Below are 20959 nucleotides of genomic sequence, written 5' to 3' on the forward strand. Positions count from 1 at the left end.
GTAGAATTGACAAAACAGTTATTGTATATGTGGATTTTATGTATTGTTGACTTGGAATTCAAGATGAAGTGACGTGGGAAAGAAATTGAATTTGAAAAGGCTTAATGGGGGGTTTCTGTCATGATGGTCCACAGATAAACACAGAAACAGTTACTAAGGAAGTCTGTGGTCTTTAAGGTAATTGTATGCATTTTACATCTTACGCAACTGACAACCAACATGCTCTTATTTGGTTGGCCCTGTAGACATATTCTATGATATGTGAATTTGTTAATAAAACCCACTTTTTAAGCAGGAATACTTATTGTATTGACTACTCTGGGGCTAGAATAATTCCTATTGCTGTAACAACATTAAATTGCTAGTTGTAAAAATGGCGCCGGGGGGCAGCATTCCCTAAATTTCTTTTTTACTTATGGTCTTCTGTACTCGGGATTAAACATTATGCCTGTTTTCTTAAACCTTTTAACTTGTCTTCTGTCTAACGTATACATGCCTGGTGTCAAATTATTATTAAGATTTGCTAGTTTGATTTTCAAAGATCCATTTTCTGAACTGCTTCTGCTTGTATTTGAGGGACAAGTTTACCGTTTATTAGGATTACAACCAGAGTTAGGTGGTTCAACTTCTACATCAGTGTTTACCTGTCATTTCCCTCTGATTTTAGGGATGATGTAGATCTAAATATAATGGCAAAGTTCAATCAAGTAGGTAATGCACATAAAAGAAAGCATTTGTTTATAATCTTGCTCACCAACCCCGAAAACATTTGACTTATACACCTTCACCCGAAAGAGAAACCAACTTCCACTTTCTTTGACAGAAAAATCAGAAGAGAGAAGATTATACAAATATGTGGTGTTTAGACCAGAACTAAGACATATATATACACACACATATTATATATTTATATATATATATATTTTTTTTTTTTTTTTTTTTTTTTTTTTTTTTAAATACATGTCTCAATGTCTCAAGAAAGATGCCGGACAAGACCATGCAACACAAATATTTGATTTACTTTTTCGTTTGAAATGACACGGAACTATTCCTCCCGGAACGTTTTAATCCTTGTGTATTTTCATGGGGAACGTGCGTCAGTCGAAACGGCCCCCTTGTTGTTGGTGAGTTGATACTGGTCAATTCTTCACCCATTTAGAATGTAAAACGCTTTCTAAAATGTATTATATTACTGATTTTCTAAGTGAAAAATGTATTTACCCGCTGTCAGTTGTTTATACATATCAAAGGAAGAGTGACACCTGTTACATTAATCGAAATGATGCCGATTCAACCATCATACTTGGATTAAACGTTTAAAGTCTCGATTTGCTTAAGGCTCATCATAAATTCTGACACAAGTGCCTCAACTTACTAAGAAAAGCTGAATCAATATGAATTTTTTTTTATGGTAACTGTAACGTTAGTGTATTTTAGGGGGCTTATTTTAGATCGATAATATATGGTTAGCTACTGTGCATAAACATGTTAAAGTCGACATGAAACGGAAGTTGCAATTGCCTTTTCTTCACTATTGTGATGTATATTCGTGTAAAACGGATTCTTGAACAAGAAAAAACATGTAGGGCAGGACTTGATTTTATCCATCAGGAATTGATTGGATCGTTCTGGTTTGCTATTGGTCAATCTCACGTGAGTGACAAGTAGCCCCGCCCTCGTGCCAGTAAACACTTCATCACAGAAGAGGAAAGATGTTACTGCAAGAGGGAGGGGAAGATATTTTAATTAAAGATTACGAGAGCACATGAATTAAAAAAAAATGATGTACATGAATAAATCATTTATAATAAACGCTGCAATATTCCATAAATAAACAAGAATTGTCCATTTTGATTTCATGGTGACTTTAAAACTATTATATTGTTTATATGGTATTTTAAATTTACATGTACAATTTGCCTGAAATAGACTGTATAACGTGTGCTGTGGGGAAAATGGAAGCAGCCCTGTTTGCCCTCCCATGGGTGCCAGTGAATATCGCTGGCTCTGATCTCCTGGCTAAAGCCTGGTTCGGTGACACACAGTACCGGGTTCTGCTGAGTGACCTGAACACTGTGTGGGAAGAAGAAATGAACGCAGACGACATCCAGAGTCGAGCACAGGCAAGAATGTACAACACTGCTGGTATCTAGTTGAAGTGCCTTTAATTCAATACTTAAAAACTTAAGACAATCACACTGTAGCATTATGTCAGTGGTTATCTCTGTTCAACTAAAATCAAAATTTAGAATTGTTATGATGATGCAAAACCCATAAGACTCACTGAAATGTTTTTCAAGTCATCTTTATTTGTATTGCGCTTCATACAATACAGTTGATTTCAAAACAGCTTTACAGTGTTAAAAAGGTAAATATGGATCGATGATGCAAAACAGACTTCAATTCTATTGTAAAGCAGCTCTAGAAAGACAATAGTGTCATTGTTCAGTTGAAATCAGTTCTGTTCAATAACTGTCTAAAGTTCATCAGTTACACTACCGGTCATAAGTTTGGAATAAGTATGATATTTTTAATGTTTAAAAAAAGAAAAAGAAATCTCTTATTCTCACCAAGGCTGCATTTATATGATAAAAAAAGTAATATTGTAAAATATTATTGCTATTTAAATATATATTGAATATATATTTATTTAAATTATGTAGTTTATTCCTGTGATCAAAGCTGATTTTTCAGCATCATTACTCCAGTCTTCAGTGTCACATGATCCTTCAGAAATCATTCTGATATGCTGCTTAATTAGTGCCACTTATTATTAGTGCTCAATTATTAATAATATGTCTTATTATTATCAGTGTTGAAAACAGTTTTTGCTGCTTAATATTTTTGTGGAAACTGTGATAGAATTTCTTCAGGATTCTTTGATGAATGGAAAGTTCAAAAGAAATAGCATTTATTTCGCTGAATAAAAGTATATATTTTTTTTTTTTTCGAAATCTTACTTATGGTAGTGTATTACAGTTTCCACATAAAAAATAGGAAGAACACTAAAGAATGATGCTGAAGTTTCAGCTTTGCCAACACAGAAATAAATTACATTTTTAAAAGATAATAAAATAGAAAACAGTTATTTTAAATTGTTATAATATTTCATAATCTTTTTGTAATATTCAATGTTTTGTACTTTTGATCAAATAAATGAAGCCTTTGTGAGCAGAAGAGACTTCTTACAAAAACATTATTATTCCAAACTTTTGGCTGGTAGTGTATAATGATGGAATATATATATATATATATATATAATATATATCATTGCATTCTTAGCCTGCCAATATTTCATACTAATTTATTCTCTTTTTTTTCTTTTTCTCTGTATGATAGGATCTGAATAAGCGTCTAAGGGCTCCAACACAGGCTTTTTTCTCTCATCTGTGTTCTGTGGCACGGCCTTCGTTCTCCAGCCAAGATGATGATCCGATCTCTGCTGCACACGTTGCTCTTGAAAGGCATGGTGAAAATCTAACAGTCAAACTCAAAAGTGAGCTGGCTGGGCTGCCGTTCTACTGGGAGTTCCGCTGCACCACAACACCTGTAGCCGTGGTATGAACCTTCCTTATCTATTATTATACCATGGGCTGTCTGAATACTTGATTCTGATTGGCTGGAAGGTGTGCATTAAAGGGTTAGTTCACCCAAAAATGAAAATTCTGTCAGTAATTACTCACCCTCATGTTGTTCCAACCCCGAAAGGCTTTCGTTAATCTTCAGAACACAAATTAAGATATTTTTGATGAAATCTGAGAGCTGTCTCACTCCTCCATGATAGGCTTCTATGGGATCGAAACTGGCCGGCCCAGAAAAGTTATTAAAGACATTGTTAAAATAGTCCAAGTGACTACAGTGGCTCAACCACAAGTTTATCAAGCGACGAGAATACTTTTGTGGTCGAATACAGCGAATACACGCTGGTCATGTGTGTGATGCGTGTGACGTACAACACAGAAGTTACACTACGTGAATTCATTCAGGCCCACACAAGAAAATGAATAGTTGAATAAAGTCGTTATTTTTGTTGTTTTTTGCGCACAAAAGTATTCTCGTCGCTTGATAAATTTGTGGTAGTCACTTGGACTATTTTAACGATGTCTTTAATAACTTTTCTGAGCCGACAAGTTTCGATCCCTTTGAAGCCTGTGGAGGAGTGAGATAGCTCTCAGATTTCATCAAAAATATCTTAATTTGTGTTCCAAAGATGAACGAAAGTCTTACGGGGTTGGAACAACATGAGGGTGAGTAATTACTGACAGAATTTTTATTTTTGGGTGAACTAACCCTTTAAAACCATTTAATGCACAGGTAGTTCCAGTCAGTTCAATCACTGTTCTATATTCATACGCTGCTTTCATTGAAGCACATACTCACTCACTCTCTCTCTCTCTCTCTCTCTCTCAATAATTAATTCAAACAAATGCTATAATTAATTTACTCAAATAAATGTAATCTTACCGTAGTACAGTATATCTGTGTCCGTCCATCGTATGTCTGTAACCGTCATTTTTACCCTTCCAGTAAATATTGTGCTGCAAACATCAATAAAAGCTTGAACTTGTCAATGCTGGTAATTACCATGGTATAAGCTGTATAATCCACAGCCAGCTGTGCATTAAATGATTTAAATGCACTCCTCTTCATGTCTGGTGGGTTTTTACCTCCACAGCTATAGTCATGGATTATCCCTATACCACAGTGTTGTTGAATGCTTGATTCTGATTGGTTGCTGAATGTTCTAATGTGTGCAATTCAATTTAACATTTAAAATACATTTTTCTAAATGGTACATTTTATTGAACCTTTATTTTTGTTTTATTGAAAAAAAAAAAAAGTTTGTATCAATTTGATCAGGCTTTTATGGCTCATATAGTACAATATAATAAGAATATGGAGCTCATACGCAAGAAAAAACCCCACAATTTTTATTCAGAGCCCCAAACTGAGCAAAATATGCAAATTGGTGCAGTTGCTGGTATTTATATGACCAAAAAGTAAGATGAATTTCTGATTCTGCTTGTACTGTAAATAAATGAGATCTTTATTACAGTATAGCAGACTACTTGCATAAAATACATTTAAATATCAGTTGTCACTCCCAATAATATGTCTTATTAAGATTATATTTAAATGCTTTGTTTTATGAGTAAAGCATGAGTAATGTAGTTTTTTATTGTTGGGTTCAAAACATATAAAGTAATGCAATACAATGATGACTGAGAGATGAACAAATAAATGTTCCTTACATTATTCTTACATTTACTTTATAAAAACCAGTGAAGATTTCACAGCAAAAGACGCATGAACCACAACCTGTAGGTGGACATTTTTAGAATTACACTAAAAGGCCTTTTACTTGCTAAAAAGTATAATTTATCAATCAGATGGCAGAAGGAATGTAGTAAATTGTGTACAAAAGGCAAAGGTTTGAATCATTTAGAGGCCATAGAAAAAATAGACACAGTGGGCGTCCAAATAGTTTGTCTGTGTTATCTTGCTTGTGTATCAGGTGTGCAGGCAGCTGGTGCGCCCCCTGCTGGCAGTGAGTAGAGTCCTGCAGCGGCAAGTGGAGGATCTGGCTGTTCTTCTGGCTCGGAAGGATGCTGAGATCCAGGACTATCAGGAGAATGGAGCTGTCCTGAGTAGAGGTAACCATCGCATTTGCGGTTGTGATGCATATTCTCTTGTGTCTGTTTTTAGCTCGCTGACGCTCATCTGAAACTCTGCCCTCACAGCCAGACTACAAACAGAGCCGTTTGACGTGCACCAGTACAGGGAGAACTTCTTCACACAGGTGCGAAGCATTTTTACATTCAGTCTCCTGCTAAATTTAGTCAGTCAGAACTAGCACGCATGTGACACCATGATTGCTCAGTTACACGTATATGTAGTGAACCAGGGCACTGTGCTGCTTCTAGGGTTTGTTACGGGAGAGGGAAAAGCGAGAGCTAGACAGGAAGAGAGAGTGGATCTCTGTTGGACTCAGAGCTGAGGGTCACCACACACACACACACACACATTCATACAAACCGTGTATAATTAGGCTGTGGTGTGGTTTGTTGAACTCGAAGAGTGTTTGCAGTGACAGCTCTGATGTAGCATTGCCTCACACTGAACAGTCTATTGACTGGATGGTGTTTTATTTCTTTTCCCCATAGATGTGCGTGTGTGTGTGTGTGTTTGAGAATTTCCTGCTTTTTTGGTGATGTGTGTGATTAGGACTGGGCCATATGATGGAGATGGATCGTTATGCCATGGTAGATGTACAGTGGGATCCAAAAGTCTGAGACCATGCACTTTTGAAAATGTTGCTATTATTCAAATTAGATTATTTTTTTAATTGCAAAATATATTATCAGTTTACAGTTTGAATGAAAAATTGAATTTAAAAGTTTAGTGTTTCATATGACTTGAGAATGATCCAAAAGCGGATCTGTGCTTTAATGGAAGCAATAAATTCTGACCATTTGTACAAAGCAGGGTTATTATAATTAACAAAAAAGCTAAAACCGTTAAAAAAAAAAACATTTCTGTTACTTGAAATAAAATAAACATTAACTGCAATAAAATAAAATAAATAATTAACTTATTTTATTTCAGCGAGTTGCCAAAGCAACATTTCACATTTTCTTTTTGTTTAACTTTATGTATTTAAATAACTAAAACCAAAAATGAATCAACTATATAGACATATTTAAAAATAAATAGAACATATTCATTTTTTTCATTGAATATTCAGCAATACAGTAGACATACACTCTTCAAAAAAAGGTTCAATGGGGTTCTATATAGAACCCTAGGGTTCTTGACTTTGTCAAAAAGGTTCTACATAAGCATAAATGTCTTAAATGACTGCATACTTTCATATTTAATGGGTTATTTCATTTTATTCTAGTGATAAAGTATGTTGACATGCTGCTTAATTCATAAAATAATTCAAATGAATTAAACTAAAGGTAATTAAAACTAAATCCATAAAATGGAACCCCTAAAGAGTTCTATATATGAAGCGCCTGACGGAACCCTTTAAGGCTCTATAATAGAACCTTTTCTTTCATATAGAACTACTCATAGCAGGGTTTTGGTCACACCACCATCCCTGAGCAAAATTTGCCAGTATATCACGCTTCTGACCACTCTTCCTTACGGTCATTACAAACACACTGACCACAGTGGGAGGAGCCAAACCCTGCAGCCATATATTTGTGTTTATGGGCTACTTTTTGGTCTCTTGATGAGTAATGTTCATGTGGCTGAATCACTGAGTTTTTTTATTGGATTCAGCCATGAGCTTTGATTTCAGTGCTGGCAGCCGTGTTTTCTGCCTGAGGCGAGTCCTTTGATAGGCGTGTGTTTGATCTCAGTCCGTGTGTATGTGCGAATCTACCGGTATTTCTCACTGGCCTGGTGAATGTGCAGTCAGATATGTGTGGCTTGACTTGGTGGTGTGAGAAAAGGATATGAGTCTACTCACCCACTCACTGTACTGTAGCAAACACTGAGATATAGTCGCCCCTTAAACTGGTGCCATCCACAAAGGAAATTCATCATTTTATTCAGCAAGGACACATTAAATTGCTCAAAGTACCAGAAAAGACATTAATAATTCTAGTAAATATTGTTCTTTTGAACTGTCTATTAATATAAAAAATATATAATGTAGAGCTGCACGATTTTTGATGATTTGAGAATCACGATCTCGATTCTATTGAATAGACGAAATTAAATTTACTAGAGGTTCTGACAAAATGTTAATTGCTTCACTTTATTTAAAAGTGTTAAATTCATTTGAATAAATTGTTTGTTTTTTTAAGTGGTTTGACTTGTTTCATTACTGGATGAATCTACGTTTTGAACGAATCTCTTGAATGAATGATTGACACATAAATGTTTTACCAGTCACTTGTTGCCACCTACTGGTGTAACAGTGTAATTGATACAATTGATACTTTTTTTGAAGCATCAACTTACTTTCAACACTTAAAAAGCTGTTTCATACCTATACGTGTCATGCTCTCTCTGGGTCAGCGGCGGCACAAACACAGATTTCAATGTTCCCTGTGATCGTACTTGTCAAACAGCCGAATCGTTGTCATTTAGGCATAATATCAAGTGGGTGTTTGAATCGAGATTGCGACCTTTAAAGATCAATCGTGCAGCTCTAGTATCATGGTTTCCACACAAATATTAATCAGCAAAACCTTTTTTTTAACATTGATAATGATAATATTTCTTGATTTCTGAAGGATCATGTGACACTGGAGTAAGGGATGCTGGAAAATGTATTTTTGACATCACATGAATAAATTACATTTTATAATATATTTTAAGATAGAAAACTGTAATAATATTTCACAATCTTACTGTTTTTACTGTATTTTGATGAAATAATTGCAGTCTTGGTGAGTAAAAGACTTTTAAAAGTCTTGCCGATCCCAGACTTTTGAAAGGTCATCATACTAGTGTTTTTATGTCATAATTTACACTACATACAAATTCTGCACATGGAAGCCATTATTTTCTATAGCAGAAATACTTGTTGTGTCTATTGAAATGTGAGCTTGCACGTTATTTGATTTTTTTGGACATATCAAAGTCATTTGACTGCTGCTGTCTCGCAATACAATGGGAAATTCCACTCCACACTGAAGAATCATTTAAGACCCAAGTCAGAATTAAAATGAAGGCGTGTTTGGAAAAATGTCTCACTGAAATGCCAAACAAACATAGCGAGTCTCTGGAAAAATGGAGTCCGTTCTTGAGATTCCTGATCGGCAGAAGCCTGGTTGAGAGTGTGTGTTTGATGGATGGATGGATGGATGGATAGGCCTATTTGAAATGCTGTCTTTTGGCGGTCGAAACTTAAGCGAGGACATGATCCCATGAGTTTGTGAAGTTGAGTTTGAAAGACTGCGGATGTCTACCCCAGACCGGTGACGCATGCTCAGGTTCTTGAGGGGAGAGAAGAGTGTGAACGTTTACTTTGTGTTTTCAGTAGGCGTGTGTACTTTGCTTGATTAACACAAAGACTTGTTTTAGGGTCCGTATTAGTGAATGTGCTGTCCTCTTTGCAGGTCTTTTCGGGTTGAATACATTTCTGTTTTAATGTGTTTCAGTGACGCCAACTGTTGGTTTTTTAGGGTTGAAGCATAAAAAAAGAAAATTTGACCGGGTGAGTTGAGAAACCAGTTTTGGTTTGGCACTGATGGAGTGACCCTTCCCAATGCCACACCGACTCATCCAGCTTACTGAACCTAAAGACCAGCAAAACACCTCAAACCATCCTGTGTCTGAGACATATAATATAGATGTCCTACCGTTCAAGAGATTGGAGTCTCTTCTGCTCACCAAGGCTGCATTTATTTGACCAAAAATACAGTAAAAACAGTAACATTGTGAAATATGATTTCTAGTTTAAAATAACTGTTTTCTCTTTCAATACTTTCAGCATCATTTCTCCAGTCTTCAGTGTCACATGATTCTTCAGAAATCATTCTGATATGATGATTTGCTCAAGAAACATTTTCTATTCTTATTCTTATATCATGCTGAAGCAGTTTTTGCTGCTTAATATTTTTCTGGAAACCGTGATGCATTTTTTATGATTTTTTTGACCATTGCTTCTATCATCTGTCAAGTAAACTAAAACTTTATAAAGTCTGATCGCTAAGGCGATAATTAACAACTTGATATCATCAGCACTGGGACTGCAGGATAAATAACACAAGAACGAGGAATTTAAGCCTTCTGTGATTTCGAAATGTTCAAAAAGAAGATACTTCATGTGTCATAGTATGTAGGTTTCTTTAGATTACTTTAAGCAAATCATAAATTATGTTAATTCTTATCAGAATGTAAACGTGAGAGGTGTGTAGTATCGATCTATGTACACCACCATTCAAAAGTTTGGGTTTAAATAAATCAATACTTCTATTCTGCAAGTATACATTAAATTGCTCAAACGTGAGTGACAGTACAGACATTTATAATAAGTGCTGTTCTTTTGAGCTCAAAGAATCTTGAAAAGAATGTGCCATGTTTTCCACAAAATTATTAAGCAGCACAACTGTTTTCAACATTGATAATAGTAGTAAGAGCACCAAATTTAGCATATTAAAATGATTTATCAAGGATCATGTGACATTGAAGACTGGAGTAAAATGTATATGAATACATGAATAAAACAGAAAATTATAAATTAAAAAGGTAATGACTGACTTCAATAGTCATTGACTACCGTCAACTGTCTGGTTACCAACATTCTTTAAAATATCTTCTTTTGTGTTCAACAGAAGAAAGAAACTCATACAGGTTTGGAACAACATGAGGGTGAGCAAATGATGACAACATTTTCATTTTTGGGTGAACTATCCCTTTAAAGGTTCTTTACTGAACCATGAATGCCAATAAAGAACCTTTATTTTTAAGACTGTAGTATAAATTTAGCAGGATTTTTTTTTATTTTGGTAAAGTTGGGGGAAACATGTACCCCATTACTCCCACACTCTGGTGTGAGTGTGTGTTTTATTGTTAGACACTAGGATCTGTCAGGTGTCCATGCCTTAATTCCAGCTGAAGCTCAAGACGTCTCCCTGTAACTGAAGCTTTTTGGCTCCTGGCCTTTATAATCGCCCCAATCTGATAACCATGAAACCCTTTTGGGACCGCTTGAAGAGGTCAGATGTCTCCGGTTCTGTTATTCCTTCTCCCTCCGTAGCTCTGCTCCAGTTTTCCACAGGGTGAGCTCTGATCTGTAATTAGTTAGCTGTAGCTGGGCTGTGGTTTACTCTGCTTACTTTGAACCCCTGAGAAGAGCTGCCCTGCCAGCCAGAACTAGAGTAACATCCCGTCAAACACGAGGCCCTGTCGTAAATGTAATCGATGGAAACGTCATAGAAAATGTAAAAATGCATAGCAAAAAGAGATAACAACTTCTGGAGGAAGTGTAGAGGTGCTTTCCCATGGAAGAGTTGTTATCATGATAGCCTAACCCTAACTAATGGTTATCAAGCTGTTGCTATGTGGTATTTGGTTGGTGTGTTGCTAAGCAGTTGCTAGGGTGTTCTGGGTGGTTGCTTACTGGCCCAAAATTAAAAAAAAATATGGCTCAGACCCTTATATATTTTTCATCTGTGGGAGTTTTTACCTGTTTTATTGTCTGCCCATGCTGTGAAAATTGTCCAGTCATGTAGAAAAGTAAACACACCTCTCCTCAGCAAGCCACACTATTTGTAAATAGTTTGTTCAAAACCCTAATCTAAGTATGATAATAATGTGATGTGTGTCTTAGTACACACCACTAATAAAGAAAACTAGGGAGTGTGAGACAGAGGGTGAACTGAGAGAAAGAGGTAATAGATATTTTTAGGAGGAAGGGTTTGACTGAATGAGAGTGAGGACAGATTTATAGACGACTATAAAATGAAGCTCTTCTCTGGGTTTAATACATGATGCCCGTTTAAGACTTCACCTGCCTTTATTTGTTTCCCTATAGAGAGTGCGTGCGTGTGTATGTTGCTTTATTTTGGCTCAAAATCAGGTAATAATGGAAAATGTGCTCAGTTTCTTCCTCAATTTACTGTTACAGGTTTTGGGCTGGCAATTATTTTCTGTTCAGTTATATGCAATGCATAAGTGAATACACCCATGCTAAAGTTGACTAAAAAGAGGAATAAAAAAATCATATTTTGGAAATTGAACTTAATGCCTTAATTTAAAAAATTAGGAAAAATCCAACCTTTAAGGACACCAATTTTCTTTGTGAATGAATAATGTATCGTAAATAAATAAATGTTCTTCCTTAAAATACATGGTGCATAAGCGAGTACACCCCTATGTTAGATTCCCATAGAGGCAGGCAGATTTTTATTTTTAAGTATTTTTTATTTTATTTTTTTAGGATACTATGCATCCTGATAAAGTTCCCTTGGCCTTTGGAATTAAAATAGCCCCACATCATCACATAGCCTTCACCATACCTAGAGATTGGCATGGTTTTATTTCAGTTAGCCTAAAAGCTAGTTTGATTTGCATTGAGAGATGATCTTATGGAAAGTACCCCATGCCAATCTCTAGGTATGGTGAAGGCTATGTGATGATGTGGGGCTATTTTAATTCCAAAGGCCAAGGGAACTTTATCAGGATGCATAGTATCCTAAAAAAAAATTTTTTTTAAATACTTAAAAATAAAAATCTGCCTGCCTCTATGGGAATTTAACATAGGGGTGTACTCACTTATGCACCATGTATTTTAAGGAAGAACATTTATTTATTTACGATACATTATTCATTCACAAAGAAAATTGGTGTCCTTAAAGGTTGGATTTTTCCTAATTTTTTTAATTAAGGCATTAAGTTCAATTTCCAAAATATGATTTTTTATTCCTCTTTTTAGTCAACTTTAGCATGGGTGTATTCACTTATGCATTGCACTGTATATCTAAATGAAACCCTGTCAAGGATAGGTCTAGGTGTTTTTTTTAAATATTATATATAAATATATATATACATTTTTGATACCATTGAAATTTCAAAATCACACAAAAAACAAATTCTTGCCTGCATAAAAAAACTCATGCTTACTGAAGACAAGTAAACAGTCAGTGATAAAAATAAATAAACTAATTACAAGCAATAGGACAACAAACTTCAACAGAACAAAGAAATAAACTTCAAGCACTAGAAATAAAAAATACTAGCCTTAGAAATAAAAAAAATACTAGCCTCCATAAATGGTCTAAAGTAATAAACGAGACAAAAGGGATTCAGTCAAAAGCATCGAGAGATTTTCTCTTTTTTGTTGTTTGATTAAAATGAATGACACAGATGCCAGCAGGTTTACTAGGCGCACTGTCACTTTAAGACTGAGATCACTGCACAGATCCAATATACTGTTACACGTGTTTTCTTTCTCAACTGTTTACATTCACTTAAAGTCCCCCTGTAGTCAATAATTGTATCCCTTAAACTAATCTTTAATCACCAAAATGACATATTTTAAAGTTTTTTCCTTAAAATAGCTTGAATGTTACTCTACACCCCTGCCTAATTTAGTATACGCGGTTCTATGAATATGCAAATTAGCCCTGCCTCCACTCACTCACGGCAGCTCAGAGATAATCCAAACATAAAAGCTTGACTTTCACCACAGGGGAGCTTTAAGACATGACTGTGTTTATGAGGATACTTGCAAAGACGGGCATTTTGACACGCAAGTATGTGCATTTAAACGTTAAAGCCCAATTAGGCAGCAAAAAGTATGAGCAGCGGCTTCATGTGTGCGCATCTCTCCGACAGCGCTCAGAAACCATCTCGCATATAGCGAAATGAGTTCTATTTCGCTGCTTATTGCGTTTCAACAGTTTAAAATCACTTACTTTTAAACCACAATGCTTAAAAACACAGGCTAACGATAAGCTTTCATGACCACGCAGCACAGCAACGTCATGTGAGCATTACTGCGAAAGAGACGATAGTCTCTACCGGTTGACAAATTTCTACTGGTTAATCGTGCCTACCGGTATATTGCCCACCCCTACTACTTTGTAAAATAAAATGCTGAAAATTCTGCTTTGCAATCACAGGAATACATTACATTTTCAAGTATTTTCAAATAGAAAGCATTTATTTTAAATTGTAATAATATTTCAAAATATTACTGTTTTTATTGTATTTTTGATCAAATATAGTGAACATAAGAACATTTTACCCACCTCAAACTTTTGAACAGTGGTGTATGTGCTTGTTATTAACAATAATGTTAGTTGAGAACAATAATCTTACAAATCCTTTGTGGTGTTTTTGTAAGGCTCTCTCATAACAGCTAATAAGAATTCTGCTGCTGATGTCAAATTCAAAATAAAATGGCACTGATTTGTCTTTGAATAGAGTGTACCAACCAAACGCACATATATGAGATTGTAAAAATAGTAACAGAATAGATAGTGTGAGATAATATGTTCAGACATGAAATAAGTATGGAAGTATGCAAGGCTGAAACCCCTACAGAATGTATTAAATGTATGAACCTAAAGGTTAAGTAATTGTGAAATTTAAGGTTAAGTCGCAATTTTATAAAGTAGTAGTATGTCTCAATATCTTACTACATACTACTTGCCCTTCACTAGCAAAGTGATGAACACAAAACAAGAATTGGGACACTCTCAAATCTTCCAATAGAATCTGTTGGTTTAGAGTTCTTCCACAAACCACTAAAAACCAGCCAATGCTGCTAATTCAATTTGTTCTATAGTTTGTTCAAATCTAACTGTGATAATAATGTGATGTTTTTCTTAGTATACACCACTTATGAAGAAAATGTAGGAGTGTTAGACAGAGGGTGAACTGAGAGAAAGAGGTAATATATATTTTTAGGAGGAGGGGTTTGACTGAATGACTATCAAGTATATACTTGCCCTTCACCAGTAAAGTGCTGAACGCAAAACAAGAATTGGGACACTCTCTGAAATCTTCCATTAGAATCTATTGGTTTAGAGTTCTTCCACAAACTAGCCAATGTTGTTTACCAGCTATGAATAGGTGTATCAACATGATGCACTAACACATGAACCGCTTTTTCCTGACACTTCCCTGCTTTGACGCACACAGATGATGGAGTTTGTGTAAATTATCTGGCCTGGTATCGGTGTGATTGTGTAGCTTTCATATTGCTTTTCTGAAACAAAAAACTTAATTGATCAATTGATTTGACAAGAAGAAGAAAAAATGAAAAGATCAGGAGAGGAGAAACGATTTAAGGGGAGGCAGGAAGTGCACACTCATGAACTGTGGCTTCTCTCCTCACATTGCCCTCTCTGTCCCCAAAGAGGAACTCAAAGCATTCATTTATTTTTATGATATTTCAACAAACAAATAATAAAAATAAATCAATGTAAACCCCAAACGTCTACACGTATATTTAGGGGCCCTTCATTCATCTAGTGGTCACCAATCTCACCAGGTCAATATTTGGCGAGCTAATTTTGAGAATTTGTCCTCTGTGTTTGGGGAATGTGTGAATGCAGTCATCTTTACCATTACCCTGTTAAACTTTTTTTTTCATTTGCATATTTGACATATCATGACAATTAAGAACAGTTCACTCCCAAATTCTCATGATCATAATGCATACTTTAAGGTATTTAAAAAAAAAATTCCTCAGGCAAAATATAATTTAAATTCTTTACTGAGATAAAGTATTAGTGTTTGACTATTCATGTGATCTCAACATGGTGGCCACATTTACATAGAGTAAAACAGCTTCTTTCAGGCAAATTATATGACTGGCTTCATCTTATGTTTCAGATTATATATATATTTTTTAATGATTACTATTCATTTCTTTTGGTATATTTTTTTAATTAAATATTTTGTGCATTTTGTAAATGACATTTTCAAACACATTAAAATAAGAAACAGTTTTGTTGTTTTTAGAAGAAGTCTGTTACACACACTACAATTTCATATCCATATATACACAAATATCCACATATCCCCTTTTCAAAAGTAATTTTCCATTTTAAAAAAAGTTTTATTTTTAGGAGGAAGGGTTTGACTGAATGAGAGTGAGGACAGATTTATAGACGACTATAAAATGAAGCTCTTCTCTGGGTTTAATGCATGATGCCCATTTAAGACTTCACCTGTCTTTATTTGTTTCCCTATAGAGAGTGTGCTGCGCGTGTGTTGCTTTATTTTCGCTCAAAATCAAGTAATAAATGAAAACATGAAAGAAAAAGAAAACCTTTATGGAGACTAATAAGTAATTGAAATTGAATGTCTTCTCTTTATGGTTTGGTCATTCTTTCTCTTTTTTTTTTTTGTCTCTTAGATTGTTCCACAGATTGGTGTGACGCTGGACAGTTTGGGCTTTGACTCCGAGATGCAGGCCCTGTACATGGCCGTGAGCTCGGGGGAAACGGGTCGGAAACGTAAACGCTCTCCTCACAGCAGCCCTGCAGCAGAAGACAAGCACGTCTCTGAAGATCACGCACCTGATCATCTACAAATCACAGGTTCGCAGACACTGAGCATTCAGACACAAAAGGAATTATTCCAAACCTAAATGTCTGTCTCTTCTGTGGAACACAAATGGAAATGAATTGCAGAATATCCTGGCTGCACTTTTCCTTAAAAGGAGTGTGGAATGGGAGTTGTTATGCTTCAACATTACCCACAGAGAATTGGCACCTGTTGACATGTAAGGTGAAGTTTAACATTAGTGGTATCAAATATCATTGGCTGTTGCTGTGTCTAGTGACCAAACATTATGGAGGCAAATTTGGTGTGATTTGTCTAAAGGTTCCACATTTGAATAGACATATGTAAGTTAGGGCTGAGTTATGGTTAGTGCTAGGGTTAGGGGTAGGGATAGGGTTAGGACTACATTTTCAGACAGGAATGTTGTTCCAGGATCAACAAAATATGTTGACCCAGGAACATGTCTTACCTGGCAAAATCACAGTGACTGGTTAATCTTCGAAACCAAATTAATATGTTTTTAATGACACCTGAGATGTTTCTGTCTCTCCATTGAAAGTCCAGGTAACCAAAACTTTGAAGATACAAAAAGGTCATTAAGGAATCGTAAAACCAAGCCATATTTCCCCACAGGTTACTGCTTGTCATATCTCTTCACTGGAGATATGATTGGTTTATGATGAACAGATTTCATTCATTTAATTTTTATTTACATCTAAACAATGATCGACTTGCATACATGGAGCACATCACGTATGGCAAGCACAGAAGCTCAAACATGCCAATGATGCGCGCACTCTGTGTGTTTATGTGTGATGAATTTGGATTTGTGGGTGATCTATCCCTTTAATGAGATTTGACGGTTGCTGTGGCAGAATAGTAGTCCACAATATAATATACTTATGAATACAACCCTGGGTTGTCTATGAGAGCCTGTAGACTGATTTTTATGTGAAGGACTCGGGCCAGATTCACTGGGAAAAGGCAAAGGATGTGATGGTTATGCACGCTCCTAAGAGCCTTTCTTCCGTTCTATGACACACAAAATGCTTATACAATATTCAGGATAATTGTAATGTATGTGTCATGCAAAGTAAAGGGATTCAGTCAAACTATAGTCTCACATAACCAGATCTATGTAGTCTATAGTCTCAAATATACTTTATAATCAAATTATAACTGTAATTTGAATTGCCTCATCTGTCGACATGATGCCGGTGAATATCAGAGCTGGTGTAAACATCCACATCGCTATGAGCAGATGCTTTCTTAACTCCTGTTTTCTCACCGCTGTTACTTTGGTCATGTGTTCATTCGGTTATTGAGGAAAGTGCGCAGCACATATTTACACATTCATCTAACCGTCGCTCTCATCATCGTGGACGGCGTCGGGATGTTCGTTACAGTATATCGATGCAAAGGTATTTCCAACTTTTTTTTTTTTACTTCTAAGCAAAAACGAAAAAGTACTCCGTCGTGAGTATAACGGGGTATTGAATCGCGTTCAGTCTCTTGTGCGTTACGTGTGCGAGCAGAAGCAATATGTTGCTGTCTGCACTGCAGTTCACTTAACGGCCACCGGTGTCGCTAATAACAAGGGTTTCTTAATTCTACATAGAGCATTGTTAAATCACGGTTGCTCACACAAATCTGTTGTATGGCTTCAGACTTTGTATGGAACACTTTTATGGTACTTTTTTTGTAATTTTGGAGCCTTTTTGTCTCCTTTTGTGTTCCACAGATGAAAGGTTATATTGGTTTGGATCAACACGAGGGTGAATAAATGATGACAGTGGTGTTTGTCTTGTTTGCTGTGCTGTGCAGGTGTGGCGTCTTCACTGGCTTCTCAAGAACAGAATAATGTCAAAGGATCATCAGGAAGACCTCTGGTGGCAGATAGTAAACAGGTTTGGTCTTTTCCTTCTGCCATGTGCTAGTTGCTTCTATCGTTATACTTATTCTTGTCAAAATTTAACAAAATAAATATTCAATTCATTCTTTCGGAGAACCGTAGTGCCATGAATCCTGTGCTTTAGAGAACATGTTAGTGGCTCCTAACTTGTTCAACTCCTTATTGTACAGTGAACCCAACATTGCTGAACCTTAGGCTGGTAAAGTTTGACCACTATGTTTGTTATTTAGAGGCTCTGGAAGTTCAACAAAAAAGGCCTGTGTTCTTCAGGACAACTTTAAGGCTAAACTGAACAGGCTTCAAAATGTTACTCCCCTTGATATGATTAAAGTAAAATTCTGGGTTAAATGTACAAAAATGCACCTACAATGGATGTCTATGGGGCAGCCATTGCATGCTTTCCCCCTAGACTTGCATTTAACTGCCAACTGTCAATGATTTTTTTGGATTCACGAATTGAGCTGCAAGTCAAAATCATTTCCTGCGGTAATTAACAGGAATGCTAGAGATTAAAGTTGAATTTATAAGCGGTTTCCCTGAATATTCCTTCAAGGGAACTAAAACCAATTCTGATGATTCCTTCAGACTGTTCCTTCAACTGCTGCTGCGGGTTCTGAGGAACGTTCCACCTCACGGATGAAGAAGAAGAAAGCAGTTGGGCTTTTTCGGTGACAATTCATGCCTCTGAATCAAATGGCACCACATATGGACACTTTTATTTTCTGAATTCTTTTATGAACATTTTTATTCTTCTTAGGTTGGATTTGTAATTGATTTTGGACATTTTAATGTTGGTTTTTATTCTGTATGCCCATCTTAAAGTTTTTGTGTATTAAAACTACTGAATAAAATATTGCTTTCCTTAATACAAGCTCCTTAGGTCATTTTGGTATATGGCATATACTCTCAGCCTCAGATGTCACTTCCACAAAATGGAAGAAGAAAGTCATTGTGTTTACTATCGTGACAATGAGCGCTTTTCAGGTTTAACTAAATGCTGGATTTTCAAAAGTATTGAAGTTCACAGCATAGAGTCTTTAAAAGACGTCCAAGAGTTTTGCCAGTTTGTTATTGTCACACCGTTCAGTTATTGTAGGGACCTCGACTTTACATTTTCACGCCCCTAAATGTGATGCTGAACAAAACGAACTGTGATTGGTCAGGCAGCCTTTTGGGCGGGCCTTGGCCAATGAAAGCTGATATGGAGTCCAGACCTTCTGTCCTAAGTCTTAAGGTCTGGCTACGTGAGACTAGGGTTGATGTCAGCAGCAGATTAAATATGTACTGTAATGCGTAAGATGTGTTTTGCGAATTGCGAGTTCAAATATGAGTGGCTACTTTAATGAGTGGAAACAACATTGGCTACGTTTACATGCACAACTTTTGTTTCAGTCGGACTGAAATCATTCAGATTGATGAATCTGAATGTAGTGTTTATATGAACGCTAAACGTTGATCGGGTTGATGTTTCGTTTTTCAATCCGATCAAGTTTTTACATGTCCTCTCGATCGGATTAGAAGAGGAATAAACCACCCCTTTCAATCCGATCGAAATTTCATTCGGATCGAGCTCAATCCGATCGATTAAGGCATTTACATGAAGGCATTTCAGACCGATTGAGCCGTCAATACGATTACTAATGGATTATTTGGTTGCATGTGAACGTAGCCATTGTGTTTTACAGTGTACCGACTGCTACAACTAGTGCTTCTAAGAAAGAAGACAAGACAAGAAAGTCAATGGATTTGACCAAGTTTGTAAGGTTTGTGGCTTTAGATGTTTAGTTCGAGGTACTTACTAGGAAGTAAATGGGATATCCTTGAGCACAAATGTTCTGCTTCATTTTCCGGGTCATGTTCCATAAAATCATCTAGAAATTCTGACCACAAACCCAACACACATTTTCCTCTATTTTCTTTGGTTTTGTCTGTGCCTTTGTTTGAATAAGCTACCACTTTGTTTCACGCCATTCTATTATCTTAGTGTTGTTCATTTATCCATCCCTAAACATGCCATGTAAAGCCTATTGTGGTTACTTGTTAGCCAGATGCCTCGTCCGTGTCAGAATAATCTGTGAAGTGGACCAGACATCATGCCAATAGTACAGTCTGACTCTGCAAGACTACTTTAGGACCTGCTTAATTAAATATGAAGTACAAAATGCTTTAAATCTAGTTGTAGACTGACACAAGATACTTTTTGCTGTATTTTTTGCTGCCCACAGATTATTTTCTGATGCCTGGCCAAAACACTCTCTAATTAAAATGTATTCAGCAATACCAGTAACATCTTCAAGCTGTCAACAGTGTGGTCGCAGCGGACCAGAAAAAGATGTCTACGCCACTGAAGGAGACACAGCACTGTCATAATTTTCCTACCAGTATCATTTGGTAATAGTTCTGGCATTTAACTGGTGATTCGTCTTCAGTGGAGAAGCCATTAGTGTTATTTTAAAGACATTAGAGTTCCTGGGAAGGACGGCTCACCATGTCTTGTCTCCAGTGTCTGTCAGTAAAACTAAAATTGACCACCAATCACTGCACTTCTCATGGAGACTTGTCTATTTTCTGATGATGTTCTGCCTGTGTGAGAAGTTTATTATTATTATTATTATTAAAACATGTGGCATTCTACAACACATTGTTGGTCACTATTGGTTGATCAGTTTTTTCTTTATTAAATGTGTCTATAAATATGGATTTAGCATTAGTGGGACATCAGGTAAATGTCTTTTAAACATCAGGAACTAATTGAAAGCAAGTCGATTCATAATTAATAATTGCCACAGTGATCTTTCTCATGCTGAGAGGTAGGACACTTGTTCTGATTGATTACGATCATTAAACACTGCGATTATGAGCTAACATGACAGCCTCATTGGAGTGCTATAGCACAAATATAGGATTACATACGGTAGCTTATGTGTTGTCCTTGTGATGGTGATTGGTTTTACATGACTTCTAACTAATCATGGTGGTCTAAGCTGATTTAGATGAGTGATAGACTACAAGCTTGTGTGGCCACAAATGACCTCAAGATAGACCACTTTGCACCAGTACCAT

The 20959-nt window shown here is 36.1% G+C and overlaps 1 protein-coding gene across 3 annotated transcripts; it reads left to right on the forward strand.

The window, feature by feature from the left end:
- Nucleotides 1-1017: 1017 nt before the first annotated feature.
- Nucleotides 1018-18760, forward strand: nhej1 (nonhomologous end-joining factor 1). 3 transcript variants are annotated; one of them, XM_079884183.1, is made up of 8 exons: nt 1019-1124; nt 1930-2123; nt 3340-3558; nt 5516-5654; nt 5742-5800; nt 15848-16019; nt 17809-17891; nt 18482-18740. In XM_079884183.1, exons 2-8 carry the CDS (start codon nt 1956-1958, stop codon nt 18566-18568), a joined length of 927 nt encoding a protein of 308 aa, XP_079740309.1. In that variant the 5' UTR covers nt 1019-1124; nt 1930-1955; the 3' UTR covers nt 18569-18740. The 3 variants fall into 3 exon arrangements, with proteins under 3 accessions (XP_079740310.1, XP_079740309.1, XP_079740308.1); XM_079884182.1 differs by having other exon boundaries at nt 1025-1124; nt 15836-16019; nt 18482-18760; XM_079884184.1 differs by lacking the exons at nt 17809-17891; nt 18482-18740 and adding an exon at nt 17726-17773 and having other exon boundaries at nt 1018-1124; nt 15836-16019.
- The last annotated feature ends 2199 nt before the right edge of the window (nt 18761-20959 follow it).

The sequence above is a fragment of the Squalius cephalus genome, assembly GCF_949319135.1.
Source record: "Squalius cephalus genome assembly, chromosome: 10".
Classification (NCBI taxonomy): domain Eukaryota; kingdom Metazoa; phylum Chordata; class Actinopteri; order Cypriniformes; family Leuciscidae; genus Squalius; species Squalius cephalus.